Genomic DNA, 15,900 nt, shown 5'->3' with positions numbered 1-15,900 from the left:
ATTGCTGAGCTAATAATTCTGGGTGCCTTCCTTAGGTCTTTTACTTTTCCAGTGCTATCCAAGGAAAGAGAGAATGCTCTGTTGGCTCAGTTTTGGATGGAACACTACAGAGGCTAAATTAAGACTGGGAACCAAGCGTTTTTGTTTTCATCAGATAAATACCTATAAGTGGAATTGCTGAGTCATATGGTAGTTCTATTTTTAGTTATCTTTGAAGAAGCTCCATGCTGTTTTTCATAATGCCCGTACCAATTTGCCATCCCACCAACAGTGCATAAGGGTTCTCTTTTCTCCACATCTTCGCCAACACTTATTTGTTGACTTTCTGATTATAGCCATTCTGAATGGTGTGAGGTGCTATCTCATTGTGGTTTTTTTGGTTTGCGTTTTCCTGATGATTAGTGATGTAGAGGATCTTTTCATCTGTCTGTCATCTATATGTCTTCTTTAGAGAAATATCTCTGAATGTCCTCTGCCCATTGTTTTTTTGATCAAATTGTTTATTTTTTCTGTTATTGAGTTGTATGAGTTCCTTATATATTTTGGATACCAATCCCTTATCAAATAATGTCATTTGCTAATAGCTTCTCCTATTCAAAAGGTTGTATTTTTATTTTGCTGATGGTTTCCTTCTCTGTGCAGAAGCTTTTTAGTTTGTTGAAATCCCATTCGTTTATTTTTGCTTTTGTTTCCCTTGCTCAAGAGGATATATTTAAAAAGATAATAGACTGATGCCAAATAGTTTATTACCTATAGTTTTTCTGGGAGTTTTCTGGGAGTTTTCAGGTCTTATATTTATGTCTTTATTTTGAGTTTATTTTTGTATATGATTTAAGAGAATCATTCAATATCATTTTTTTGCTTATATCCAATTTTCCCAACACTACTGTTGAAGAGACTGTCGTTTCTTTATTGTATATTCTTGCCTACTTTGTCATAGATTATTTGACCATTTAAGCGAGGGTTTATTTATGAGCTCTCTATTCTGTTCCATCGATCTATGTACCTGTTTTTGTGTGCCAATACAATAAGTTTTGAGTATTATAGCTTTGTGTTATAGCTTGAAATCAAGGAGTGTGATACCTCCAACTGTTCTTTTTTCTTAAGATTGCTTTGGCTATGTGGAGTCTTTTGTGATTCTATGTAAATTTTAGGAGTATGTATTTTAGTTCTGGGAAGAAAAGTGCCATTGGTATTTTGATAGGGATTGCACTGAATCTGTAGATTGCTTTAGGAGGTATGGTCATTTTAACAATATTAATCCTTCCAATCCATGAGCAGGGTATATCCTTCCTTTTATTTATGTCATCTTCAATTTCTTTCTTTGATGTCTTACAATTTTCAGAGTACAGGTCTCTCACCTGCTTGATTAAATGTATTCCTAGGTATTTTATTCTTTTTGACATACTTGTAAATGGGATTGTTTTCTCAATTTCTCCTTCTGATCATTCATTATCTTATTTATCCAAAGGAAAAACTACTAATTCAAAAAGATACCCCTATGTTCATTGCAGCATTATTTACAATAACCAAGATATGAAAGCGACCTAGGTGCCCATTGATAGATGAATGGCTAAAGAAGATGTAGTATCTATATACACAATGGAATATTAATCAGCAATAAAAAAGAATGAAATCCTGCCATTTGTGACAGCCTGGATGGACCTAGAGGATATTATGCTAAGTGAAATAAGTCAGACAGAGAAACATAAAACTACATGATTTCATTTATGTGTGGAATTAAAAAAAATCGAAACAAACAATCAAAACGAAACAAGAACAGACTCATAGAAACAAAGAACCAACTCTTAGTTTCCAGAAAGAAGCTGGAGGAGGGGGGATGGGTAAAAAAGGGGAAAGGGAAAATAGTCAATAATAATGTGATAAATAAACATGATGACAGATGCTTACTAGACCTAGTGTGGTGATCACATTGTAAGGTATATAAATGTTGGATCGCTGTGTTGTACACCTGAAACTAATATAATATTGTATACCAGTTTTAATTTTGAAAAGACTGGGAACCTAACTTTCTTAAATGATCAAAACTGGGATACTTGCCCAGTTTTCAATATAAAGTGGTTAGTTAGACCTCTTAGGAGATAGAATTAGGAAGTAGTGGAAGGTCTGCTTAGGAATTAGAAAGTGTCCTATCTAATGAGGAAGGAAGATATCGATTGCTTGATTATAAATTATAATACTTTGGATCATATATACTTGGTCCTCATTTTAGGCACAATCTATATTATCCAAAAGGGTAATAGTACTTTTGTTTTTTAATCTATACTGGTTAGTATCTGTTGAACAGACTCCTCAAAGGACCTTTACGTCATTTTACATGACTCTGGAGAATTGGGAGGGGGGTCGTTTTCTTCTGATATACAAGTGCCTTATACATATGAGACTCAACCTGAGAGATTTCAGTCTCCTGGAAAATCAACACTGGTTCTCCATTTGATGCTGCCTGTCTCTTGGAATCCGTCTTTCACATGGAGTAGAAATATAGTGCAAAAGAATAAATCCAAAGTAAATTTTCAACTTTTTTTTTTTAGGCAAGAGAATCATTGATTATAGTGATATACTCTCTATTTTTGAAATTCTACAAAGATAATATTGTTTTGGTGACTAAATGAAAATTTCCCCCCAAGATTGATTTTTTAGATTGTTCTTTTCCTTCTTTTGTAAGCATTAAGATCTTACAGGACCAAACTATATAGACCAGTGATTTCCATCTTTTTTTAAAATTACTGATTTTTTTTTTTTTTTTTTTACTGAGTAATCTAATTCATCTACCATCCTCCTCTCCCTTAAATATATTGTTGTATAGTATGGTTGTATAGAATTTTGTAATATTACTTCTACAAAGTTTCATAGTTTTGAGAATTTCGAAGGGCGGAGAGAAATACTTAAATGTTGCTACATCATTGCCAAGGATTGGTAACAACAGGCTGTCTGCATACCTCTTGGTAGCTTTCAGCACCAACAGGATAACTTGTCATAACGAAGAGAATGCTAGAATGTGGTTTTCCATTGCCATTTATCAATCTTGACTTCTTAGAGTATGTTTGAGCACAGTTAGAGAGGGGGCTAACTTTAACAAATCTTCTGTTAGAAAAATTTATGACATAGAATTACATTCTAGTTTGGTCTGTTATTCTCTGAAAGTATGTTGCAAGATGGGGAAGCATTGTGTTCCTCTGCTGGTCGTTCCTGAGTCAGAAAAGATTGAGAGGCTGAGGCTGTCCTTGGTGAAGTAACACCCGGTAGAGTTACTGCTAATAACTAGTACTTTCCACCATATGCATTTCTGTATCTTCTTCGTTTTACTGTCCCTATCTTTTCTTGTGCTTCAGTATTAGGGTGGTTTAGATGCTATGACGGATGAACCCAAAAGTGTATGTTGGCTCAGAGCTGACCTATTGGTGGGCAGCTGGGGTATTCAGGTATAATAATGTTGCCATCATTATTATAAAGCTGTGAAGGCCACTCTGGGCACTGTGTCTATCCCAGCCAGCCACAGGGAAAGGGACATGGAGGAGTGTGAGTGGGATGCCTGGAAGTGGCACACACCAGTCCCACTCACTTTTCTTTTGCTGAGGCTTAGTCACATGGCCAAGAGAACTATTGCCTCACTATGTACTCAGGAATAAGAGAACATTTTATTATCCTGCTAGGGCCATCATAATAAAACATCACAGACTGGGTGGCTTAAACAACAGGAATTTATTTTCTCACAATGTGGAGGCTAGATGTCAATGGTCAAGGTGTTGGCAGGTTTGGTTTCTTCCAAGCCTTTCTCCTTGGCTTGTAGGTAGATGGCTTTCTTCTTGCTATGTCCTCACATGATCTTAGTGTCACTTTTTGTGTCCACATTTCCTCTTGTTTTAAGAACACCAGTCGGATTGGATTAAGGCCCACCCTTATGGCCTCATTTTAACTTCATCACCTCTTTAAAGTCTCTCCCTCCAAATACAGTCACATTTTGAGGGGGTTAGGGGATCAACAGATGGCTTTTACTGAGGGCACAGTTCAAGTGCACAGGATTGAAAAGTGTATTGACTTTTGCAGTAAAAAGTCCAGGTAGTCTCAGGATTATGTGGAGGGTTGAAGATGGTCCCTGAGATTGTCAGGCTATGGACATTCTAATGAAGTTACAAATCCAGCACCCATGAAGCAGCAGACTGGCATGGGTTTCTCTGAGGAGAAACATGTTTTTTATCTGAATTTTTCAAAGATATCCATTTCTTTAAGGCTTTTTTGTCATGTATTGTAGGGAACACAAAGATGCTATTGTTTATATAAGAATATCATGTATTTCCTTATTTGCGCTACTATTTAAGTTTGGTAGATTGTTTTGTGAAGATTTTCATAGCTTATAAAGCCATGGTAAGATCTTGACTAATTTTGATTTTCACCTATACAGAATTTTGCAGCTATTAGAGGTAAATTATTAAGATAAATTTTTAAGGATGGCATTCTTTAATTATTAGGTAAAAGCTTGTTTTTAGGTTTCTTCTTTAAATAAATCTTTAGGGATTTGTGCAGTCCGTTAAAATATCCTATTAATCAATCATATTTTGTAGGCATTACATTTAGAAATATCTCAAGGCGTTCAATTTGCAAAAGCCAAGTTTTTGCCAGTCTGACATTCTCTCTGGTTCCTTAAACAAATAATTATGCAGAAAAAAATTTCCCATAGTTCTAGGGATGGAACTCACATATAAAGTATTCTGCTTGACTGTTTAAGCTAGGTGAGAGTCTCTTTATGTTCATGAATACAGCTGTGTTAGCCTCTAGTGATTTTTAACAGAGATGGAGGGGTTGCATTGGTACATTGCTCTGTGTACCACGGGGCTGGCTAAATCAGAGACCCATTAACTACTACCTCCATTGATTAAATGTTTAGCATATTCTTGCCATATTCTATCAATTACATAATCATCTTTTTTCCCCCATATGTTTACATATGTGTGTAAAATTCCTTTTGTCCTCATCTAGATCACTTTTATAGCTTAAGACCAAATACCTTAACCTGATCTGTGATTTTGAAATTCCAAAAGAGCCTTTAGTCTATATCAATTAGGATGCCTTTGACTGGCAGAAGTAGAAATTCCAGCACAATCTGCCTTCAACAGAGAGGTCGTGACTGAAAAAAGTCCAGTTATAACCATGGACAGGTTTGCGCAGCATGGGGCTCTGGCTGCGCTCCTTTGCACTCTGTCAGCCTCACTCTCCTCTTGAGCTGGTTTCATCCTTAATGGTGAAAGGCAGCAGCAGTTTCAGGCCTCCAGTTTGTGCAACACAACAGCCAGAGGATGAGACAGGACAGTTCCGATGGCTCCCTCTTGAAGAACAAGAAAACTTTTTTTTCAGAAGCCCTTAGCAAATTTTTCTTTGTTCTTATTGGCCTTAATTGGGTGACATGCCACCCATTTCTGAACCAATCCGTGCAGGCAGGATAATAGGTGCCTTTGGCTTCCACCTAGATTTCTGAATGTCACTAATAAGGTGATGAGATTACCCTGAGCCCGGCCAGGCTTGCCTCTGGAGCAGTTTCTGAGGTCATTTCTTTTTAAGTGCATGGACTTTGTAGAGAAAATGGAAATCAAGAGGAGGAAATGGATGCTGGGTAAACACTAACAATGCTTAGTGCAAAATTATATTCTTATGATGATATTTCCTTATGCGTAAATACTGTAGTTAAGAATGTTTTTACATGCTCTATGTTGCATTTAGTCAATGTATAGTATTACATTACATTAAAAATTATCCTTGTCTTCCTAGTACTTGTTCATGAGAAATCTATTTTGGATTGGATGAATGTATTCTATAATTTATATTATTAATCTCTTTGCTACTATATTGGTGAATATACCATATTCTTGTTAAAGCAGGAAGTTTTTCTAAGCCAGTCTAATTTGATGCTTAACAGGCCAGGAAGTTAGGAATTTTCCCATCTGATTATATGCCATTGAATAATTCCAGTGAATAATACTAAATGCTCTTTGGAATCATAAAATTCTGTGGTAAATTTCATCTTGGTGTCTTGTTGTTCTTAACATTTTTAGTGGTTTGCTCTTAATTTCTTTATTTTATTTTATTTTATTTATTTTATTTTATTTTATTTTATTTTATTATTTTATTTTATTTATTTTATTTTATTTTATTTTATTTTGATGTCATTAAAGTTGTCTGTGAGGGCTTGATTTTTTTTCCCAGTAAGATAGAATCCAAGAACTTATTGATTTCAGATGGTCATGTTAGGCTCGATTCGTTCAGAGAGGTATAATATATTGTAAAACTTGCTGGTAAGTTATTAGCTGTTGGTATTTAGTCTGAACTAAATCATTAGTTTTGAATTCAGTGTTGTAGTGAGGCCAGATAACAATAAGTTGTTAAAGCTATTTTTAGAAAGGAGCAATTTTCCTAGAAGTTTATAATTTTAATACTTTTATATTTGCATTCTTCGTATTCAATTAATGAGAAAATATATTATGAAAAACTATGAATTGAATTACATTTAAGAATGAATTTGTATGAATAACAGTCATATATGCATACATCTAGAAATGGTATGAGTGTAAGGCATTTTTTGTCTACAGTCAATTCTTGGTGCACACAGAGATTCAGAGATACCTTATGCTAATTTGTGGCATCTCTACTAACCCCAAGTAATGGCCAACCACCTGGGAAACTATAAAATACCTCAGCTATTCTAGTAATAAAACTGTTCACTAACCCTTGGATGCAGCCTATTTCAGGCTTAAAATATTAGACCTCATAGCTATAAGTAAAGTTTTCCTCCCCCATCTAGCCTGTACACTGTAGGCACTAAATAAGTATTAACTGAGTCAATGAATGAATGTATATATAAATGATGACTGCTAGTGAATGATGTCCCACCATTGTCTTGGCAAAATTATGGAAATCAACTCCCAACTGGGAGGGAATTGAGTAATCTTACTAGGGAACTTAATAGCCACAAAGCAGAAGGAACCAAGAAATATTTCTTAAAGTTAAACATCATGCCAAATCTTGCATCTACAGTTTGTATTGCACCAGGAAGTATATTTCTAAACATTTTCTCTCGTTAATTTTTTCTAGTGTAGTGACTTTTTTTTGGGGGAGATAGTTTGAAGAAATGTAACAATCTTAGTCTTTTTGTATATCTCATCTTTTTGCAGATAAATGATAAAATTAATGGGAGCGAGCAGTCAAGAGGGGAGAGCGCAATTGCGCCTCTAAAAAACAACCCCTCTTATCTGCCTTTTAAAAAAATTAACTCTTCTGACTTCTACAGTTATATTTTGAAGCACCTGATATGCTCATTGACCTTGAATTCTTGTATATAGGACCTGCACCATGCTTTCTTTTAGGAATGTAGGATACCTCTTTTTATTTGAAGGATCTGCATCAAATATTGAATATATTCTTTTCTATGTTCTATATTGTACAAAATCTGTACACATTTTCCTGTCTTGAAAGGCTGTCCTAACTGCATAGCTTCATGTTCTGTAGCAGGGATGGCAGATTCCTTTGACTGAAGCATTTTCAATTATTAAGTAAATAGATAGGCCTAATGGCATTTCTAAGTTATTTTAATTTTTCTAGTACAACTCTTTGATCTATGCCTTCAATCTAAAGCAGAAACTAGTTGTTATTATGCATGAGTTTTTTTTTAAAATTTATTTAGTAAAAATAGTATGCGATTTTATTTTAGAAATGCTGTAAACTACAAAAGACAATAAAAACTTCCCATCATTCCTCTACTCAGTGAAAAATACTATTAACATTTTACCATTTCTGCCTAAAACGTGTTCACAACAGCCAGTCTTTTGCTTGTTTGCTGCCATCCTTCACCATTTGCCATTTCCTCTCTCAGAGAATGGAAATCATTTAATTGTTAGGCCAAAATAAACAACCTGTAGGGTACATGTGTTGTCAGAAAAGGTAAAGCAGTGCGTGCCAAACTGAACTAAAATGACTTGGACTGTGTTGTTCAGGTAATTGGATTCACAAAGGGTTGACACAGGAAGCTGCAGTCTGTTGTGTTCATTTCCAGTCCTCCTCCTACCTCAGCAGGACTTTGTCTAGACTCTCCTCTCACCTTTGTGTTTTGACTGTGGTTTTTGATGGCAAGATGCTTTTTTGGTAAAACATGATATAGCACAGAGGGTCCACTGAAGTGAAAAAACATTTTACCATCATGTTAGATCAAAATACAATATCTTTCTTACTTTCCTCATTTAATACGATATAAAATTTCCCTTTAATATGATGCCATTAAGAACTCTTGGTAAATATATTTTAATGGTTTTGTAGAATTTTTCTTATTTTATTTAATGGTTTCCCCAAAATTGGGTTTTTTTGTTTGCTTATTTCTAGTTTTTGTCAATTAAAATAATGATCTAACATTTTTCTGCATTATTCTTGTGTCTTTATTTTCATTCATTTCCCCAGGATTAATCAAATCTTGGAAGTAGAATTACATTTTTGACCAGTTGATAGAGGCTTGATAAATTATGCTTTCCTGAAAGATTGTATAGTTCATAATCTCATCAATGGACTTTACAACTAATTGTTTTATTTCAACGTTATTATGATTTTTTTACTCTTTCAGTTGGAGAAGGAAAAAAGTATCTCACTTTTTATACTTACATGTTTTTGATTCTTACTGAGGGTTTTGACTTTTTTTTTCCCTTTAGTTGTTATCAGTTAGCTTTGAAATGACCACTTTTATTTACTGTTCAATTATCTATTAGGATATTAGTGTTTTGTTTTATTTGAATTTCTATGAGCTTTTAATTATTTTTTGTCATATTTATGTTTTTTGAGGATCGTATTAAATATTTTTTATATTTAAATCTATTGATGTTTTCCTTTGTAATTTTCCTCACTGCTTTGTTTAAGAAGAGCCTTTTAATCCAAAGTCTAGAGAGATAGTCACCAAGGTTTTTTTTTCCCTCTTTTTCTTTATATGTTGCTTTCTCTTATTAGTTTTGATCTATATAGAGTGTGGATTTTAATTCATAGTGTGATATTAGGTTTTGGTAGATTTTTTTCCTCCCAATACCTAACGAATCATCTTATTCTTTTTGTTTGTTTCGTTTTGCGATGCCACATTTATCATACATTACATTTTTATAGGCCATCAGGGTAATATAGTATTTTGAAACTGCCTTCTCAGTTTTTTTCTCTCTTTTGACCTAATCTTTTAAGGATTTGCTTATTTGGAACTTTTATGTACTACCCTGCTTCTTTTTTGGCTCTGTTTTTTTCCCCCCCTTTGTTTTCAATTTTTATCTTTGCACTTTTCAGAATTTTCAAAAAATTAATAATCCACATGTCAATGCTTAAAGGCAGCGACTGCATTAAATTCATTATATTCCCTGTAGCCCTTATTGAACTTTTTAAATTATAAAATTAAACAAACTCTTATAGAAAACTTGGAAGATAAAGAAAAGTACAAAGAAGAAAATAAATTAGCCTCACCACTCAAAGATATTCTGGTAATGGTACTTGTATTGTTAAACATTATACTATATAGAATTTAATAGAAACTTTTAAGTATATGCACTGTTTAACGTATATAAATATACCTATATGTGAAACATTTATGTATGTATTTATACATTTTATTTTTACTGAATGAGGGAGCATCATATATGTACTATTTTGTTGCATGCTTTTTACTTATAATAATTCCATGTCTTTAAAATATTCCTCTGTGAATTAAGTAAACATTTTTAACTCCAGTCATTTGACTTACACACTAAAATACTCTATGTGAAAGAATATGCTATCCTTTCAAAAGTGATGGAATTTCATAGTGATAAGAGGGATAGAACACCCTTAACTTCTGTTAAGATGCAAATGTGTGTAGGTGTGTGTGCGCGTGCTTAAAGTTGTATTAGTGACTGCATAACCGATTTGTAAAAGCTGAATGAGTAAAATCAAAGAAGACAAATAGGTGGTACATCAGATGTTTTTTAGGGAGCTTAAATGGTTTTAGCCACTTGATATAAAGTGAGTGGCATTACAGCCCAGGGATGGATCCTTAGCTATAGATGACTCAGAAGAAAGAAAACATTTCAGAATTTCGAGGATAGGAAAAATTAGATGCTAAATCAGATTTGTGAGTCAATGACCGTAAAGTTGGCGCAGTTAAAAGACAAAGGGGGTGGACCTGAATCTTGTTTAGATATAGCCAAAAGAGTAGTTTAAGCCATGTCAACCTAAGACTAGAGGGTATAAATAAGGTGGGAGGAAAAGCTGTAACACACAAGAGCTTGGTTAATCAAGAAGAGTCTCTGGACCTGAGGTGGGGTGGGTGATAACAGTAAATACCTGGAAAGTACAGGTTAGCACTTTAAATTTGCCGCTTCATGTGGATGCAACCGTATGATCCACAGGTTTACATCATGGCAGACCTGAACAGCATGATCTTTATTTGGGAAGAATCCTCAGATGTGTATGGTTTGCATCCCTAAATTCTCATGTCTGAGTAAAGTTTTAAATATTCAAGATGCCTTTGTTGGACTACAGTGGGGAGGGTAGAAGAAAGAAATATTTACAAGAGAATTTTGAGAAGTGGTGAAACTATCAGGACTTTAGGATGTTGTCTTGGGGAAAGTAATCCCCTCATTCTTGCTCTTCCTTGGAGACTCAAAAGAGAGACCAGAGATCATCTAACAAACCCTGTGGCAGCCAGTCCCGTGTGACTGGAGCAGAAGTCCCAGTGGGCCAGTAATGAGAGGAAATGTTAGAAAGAGCACTCTAATCAAGGAGAGAAGGGCTTCAGTAAAAGGAGGTTTAGGATTTGGACTTTATCTTGGAAGTATAAAGTTTACTTTGAGGAAGAAGGAGGTACCATACAAACACCCACTCGAATCATATTTACAACTTTATTTTTACATGTGCTATAAAAGTTTTTTTCTTTTTTGAATCACGTTTATTCCAATCAAGTAGGTTGAAAAACAGATTACAATGCAAATTTTAATAGGCTTTCATTTATAAAATATATTTTTACTAAAATTCTCTGAATAGAGATTTGAAAACTTTCAAAAGAAGACATAAAGGTAATTACATGATTAAGTCTTTGCTTTCCTGCTACCAATGTCACACGTTTATTTCCTTTTCCCTTTGGTGTATGTACTTATGTTGATTTATGAAACTTGAACTCTAAAATATGCTAATGGTGTGGGCCCCTACTGAACACATAGATGTATGTTAGCTTGGAAAATCCTTACATCCAGTGCTTTATCTTCTGTGTAAAAATTAGTGAATGGATTTAAAATGTGAAACATCTCATGAAGAGAATGTTCCATGAGAATAGGGATCTTTTGTTTATCTACCAGCATATTCCATTACCAGGAATTGGGCTTGACTCAGCAGACACACAGAATAGTTGTTGAGTGGGAATAAAAGTGTATGAGTGATGCCTACGCCTTTTGGAGTTGTGGTATTCTCCTGTTTTCATTTCATGGCACTTCCTTAACTCTACTCAAAGTTATCCTGTGTTGAATTAAGGTAGGTTAATATAGCATGTAGAAATATATGCTGACGTTTGTTAAGATGATTAGAAATATTCTATTTTGTAATTCATAAATTACTATTGAATATTCCCTTGATATTTGTGATCTTCATGACTTGTCCACTTTGGCAGCACATAGTTTCTTTAATTGCTTATTATATGTAAAATAAACAAACAAACAAATAAAATGTTTATGTCATCATGAGTGGTACTGGATGTAAACCATTTGCCAAGAGCAGCACTGAGATTTCCATGTTGAGCATATGGCAAGGGTTTCTCGCTAGCTAAATGGCTTCCTCCTGCACACTGCAGCTCACACTCTCACTGTTTTCTTAGGAGAATGACCAATCTCTCCTGCATTCTGGACTTTAGGGGTCTCTTGAAAGAGTTAAATAAATTTCAGATGTCAAATTCCTGAGTATCTAGAGACTACGGTAATACTTAAAATATAGTTTTTAAAAATTAATACAATTTTTACTGTTTTTTGTTTTTGTTTTTGATTTTCATTAGGGAAAAAAGCTCCAGTTTTATTTAGTAAAGAAATGATCGAGTCAATGAAGGAAGGCTCAGTTGTTGTGGATTTAGCTGCTGAGGCTGGCGGAAACTTTGAAACCACTAAGCCAGGAGAACTGTATGTTCATAAGGTATATCAAAAAGCTTCTTGCTATGAACCAATTTTCACATCTTTAGTGATTTGTGTGAGGGTGTTTATTCCTTTAAATATTTAACCGAGCCCTGAATTTTTTTAAAATAAAAAGTAGGCACATTAAAACTCCTTTTGAAATATATATTTGTTTGTGAGTATATGTTTATGAGTATGTATTTATAAAGATATTGAATTTCAAAACTTAGCCTTGACTGTGACCAAGCATTGTCCTAGAAAGAATGTGAGCATACAGTAATAGATGTTTCTGACCGCATTTTTATTCATTTAGGGAATTACTCACATAGGCTATACGGACCTTCCCAGCCGAATGGCTACTCAAGCCAGCACCCTGTATTCCAACAACATCACCAAGCTCCTGAAGGCCATCAGCCCTGACAAAGATAATTTTTATTTTGAAGTGAAAGATGACTTTGACTTTGGTACAATGGGTCATGTCATTAGAGGAACTGTAGTGATGAAGGTAAGTAAAGAGATTTGTTTTTCCTGTGTTTTCATTTTAAATTGATTTTAGGATTTCTATTCATGGAAAAATCCTATTTGGAATTGAGACATATTTTAATAAAGCATTGATGTATTGAGTTCATGCCAATAAAAATTGTTTAAAAATGTAGAATGATTTAAATAAAAATATTGCAAAGACATATATACACCTAAATATATGTATATTTTTATGACTCGCCTAAAATATGCATTGCTTTTGCAAAACAGAAACTAACAAAACAAAAAATTAGAATTGAATAGACCAAAAAGTATTTCTCTATTCTGCTTTTAAGGGCTTGATCTGTATTCTTCTGTATATGTTCTGTGTACATACAAATTATGTATCTATGCATGTATGCATAATACAAACATGTATTTATATACACATGTATTAATTATGTACATAAAATGCTGTTATAAATTATATGAATTTGTATAAAATTATTTTTCAAATAAGTTTTTTTCCCCAATATTATAGCTATTTTTTGTGTTTTTGAAACACTGGATTGACTTTTTAAAAAAGTGCTTTTCTCCTCATTTCTGTTAGGATGGTGAAGTGATTTTCCCTGCTCCCACACCTAAAAATATTCCTCAAGGGGCCCCAGTGAAACAGAAGACAGTGGCTGAGCTGGAAGCTGAAAAAGCGGCTACTATTACACCCTTCAGGAAAACGATGACCACGGCTTCTGCATATACAGCAGGTGAGAATCCCATTTATCAGGATTAGTCCTGATGATCTGAATTTTGAAAATAGTATATTAATTGTCAAAATTAGTAAATAAAATATCGTTGTCCTTCTTTGGATTTCATTAGGAATCGAGCCTGATAGAAGCAATTTTTCTGTGGAATCGGAGATTGTATTGATCGTCTACCCAAAGAGATACAAGCATTATGCTAAACAATAAAATGAATATGTGTGAAATAATATACAGGCTGTTAATACTTTTCTTTTTATAAAAAGTATTTTAAATATAATTAATATTTTTATCTACATCAAATACATTGAGTCGTGACATACCTCAGAGTGTGTTGACGTGAAGTGCACATAAATGTGGTTATTTATTTGCTTGTTTATTACTTTATGGTTTATAAAACATCATTCTTGATGATCTGCACAGCTGGGTAAGACTGAGGAACCAAATGTTACCTTGAAGAATAAGCACTGTACTACAAATATAGCCTTTGAGTCTTTGACTAACATTACAAGTTATTCACCTAGTAAAAAAATTAAATTTTAAATGTTTATCTCTTCTTTGCAATTTTACATAAATTCTTTCTTTTCAAATTCATCTTTGTGAAAACACTAAATAATTATTGTAAAATGAGGGTAAATATTCATTCTGGCTATGAACTGTTCGAGTCTGAAATGTGAATATTTGATTTTAAATTGGTTTCTTTTTCATAGAATGAATTAAATTGTTTATATCTGCTTAGAGCCAAAAACAAAAGCAAACTATAAAGAATTAAGGACCAGCACCAGTCACAGAGAATTCTTGTAGCTTCAGCATTCTCCTAATTCCCATGTGAGTCCAGATGTTTTAAAGCTAAGTATTAACTCTCCTTGAATAAAGAGCCAGTCTCAGCAGAATAACCAAAAAAACCTCTAGTTGTGAATGTGGTGACTAGATGGGGCAGCGTCCCTATTTGCACTTACTTATTAAAAAAAAAGAAACCAGATTATTGTATTGTACATGGAGAGTATTATCAGTAGGATTGGAAATTTCCATTTCTCTTTGAAATTCATGAGGAAATACAGCGAGCAAATATGATGATTTATTTTTCTGGATTTTGCTTATATTAAGTCAAAATTGATTGCATTTTAATAGATATGACAATGGAATATTTCAGTGAATAAAAGGATGGCCTTATATTTGTTTTTCTTTACCTCAAATTTCCTCATTTATAATAAAAACTACTATTTTTCTTATGTATGTGTTAGGAATTTATTTGAATAGCATTCTCTTCAAAGAATTTGATTTGCTTCCCCCCCTTTTTTTCTCTGCTTTGTCTTTTTCTTGTTATACAGACTATAGAAATAGCACAATTGACATTAAATGTATTATAGAAAAGACATTAGTTTATTAAATAGTTGATAGGAAAACATTCAGAAGTGTGGTTTCTATCTTTTTCCAGTTGAGGACAAAAAGGGCTAATAATTTTACAGATAAGGATACTGTAGCCCAAAGAGGTTAAGTAACTTGCCCGAGACCACACAGCTAGCAAGCAATAGAATCAGGATTTGAACCAGGCAGCCTGGCTTAGGAAAGATATTCTTAACACAGCCTCGTACAACTTCTCTAATGTTTTAACTGAGAACACAAAACGATATTCTCTCTAACTCTTCCCACAGATGGTTAACAGGTCATGCATTTAGAAAGAACTTTGGAAATCTTATATGCAGATAGGAAAATATAAGTTAAAACTACAGTTTTATTGAATGATTTAAGGTAAAATTAATGTCGGTTCCTAGATGTTCCAGCTGTGTCGTTTATAAAGAAATAGTTCATACCGAGGAAGAAAAGTACCTTATTCAGGAAAGTTAAATTCTCACTCCCTGGTCACCCATTATTACTCTGTTTTTACTGACCAGTAGGTAACCCTTTCTTCTATTGCAAAAAAGCTGTCCACATGTTTGGTATCAGGAAAGGTGATATTTAAAGATGTATGTTCCTAAATGATGGTATTCTGCACATTCATAATTTAATTTTTTTTTTCCTTTTCTTTGTAAAATCCTGTTTGCTGACCTGGTGTTGAGGCTGGAGCTAACTGCCCTGGCCAGCAGTCCAGTCCAGATTCAGGAGCAATTGCAAAACTTCTGTCCCGGGTGGGTGGAAGCCATATGTTTTGGGGAGGTGCTGGAGTGAATGAAATCCTTCCCACTCTTTTCAAATCCTTCTCATTCAGCCAAATCTGAGAATGACATAAAAGTGGCCTCACAAAAGTCCTGAATTATGAAGGTGTGTCTTGCCCAAGTAGAAAATGCTTTGGTAGATCCTCTATAGGCCTGTAATTCTGGAATAAAAACACTCCTATAAACACATGTGCCATTGTCAATGAAACTTAAAAGAGGTAGGAAAACAAGCCACTCAAAGGAAAATGTACAAATTGTTATTAAGGTGACTCATAAATTTTACTAGATCTTCACAAACTGATTTTGTGTTGGAGGCTGATGGTTAAGAAGTTGAAATTTGTTCCCAGTACATTTAACTCCTTTTGCCCC

General features: G+C 33.9%; 1 protein-coding gene across 4 annotated transcripts in view; it reads left to right on the top strand.

Annotated features, from left to right (window-relative positions):
- The window catches only part of NNT (nicotinamide nucleotide transhydrogenase), an 82,736-nt gene that overhangs the window by 28,749 nt on the left and 38,087 nt on the right, over window positions 1–15,900 (top strand). For all 4 annotated transcript variants that reach the window (XM_016161117.2, XM_016161116.2, XM_016161114.2 and 1 more), the window contains exons 8-10: window positions 12,044–12,177; window positions 12,469–12,660; window positions 13,228–13,381. In XM_016161117.2, the coding sequence (XP_016016603.2) occupies window positions 12,044–12,177; window positions 12,469–12,660; window positions 13,228–13,381 (480 nt within the window). The remainder of the gene's footprint in view (window positions 1–12,043; window positions 12,178–12,468; window positions 12,661–13,227; window positions 13,382–15,900) is intronic.

This window comes from Rousettus aegyptiacus, unplaced genomic scaffold (assembly GCF_014176215.1).
Source record: "Rousettus aegyptiacus isolate mRouAeg1 unplaced genomic scaffold, mRouAeg1.p scaffold_m13_p_8, whole genome shotgun sequence".
NCBI lineage: Eukaryota > Metazoa > Chordata > Mammalia > Chiroptera > Pteropodidae > Rousettus > Rousettus aegyptiacus.
Note: the sequence above shows the minus strand (reverse complement) of the source record. Positions and strands in the feature narration are given on the sequence as shown.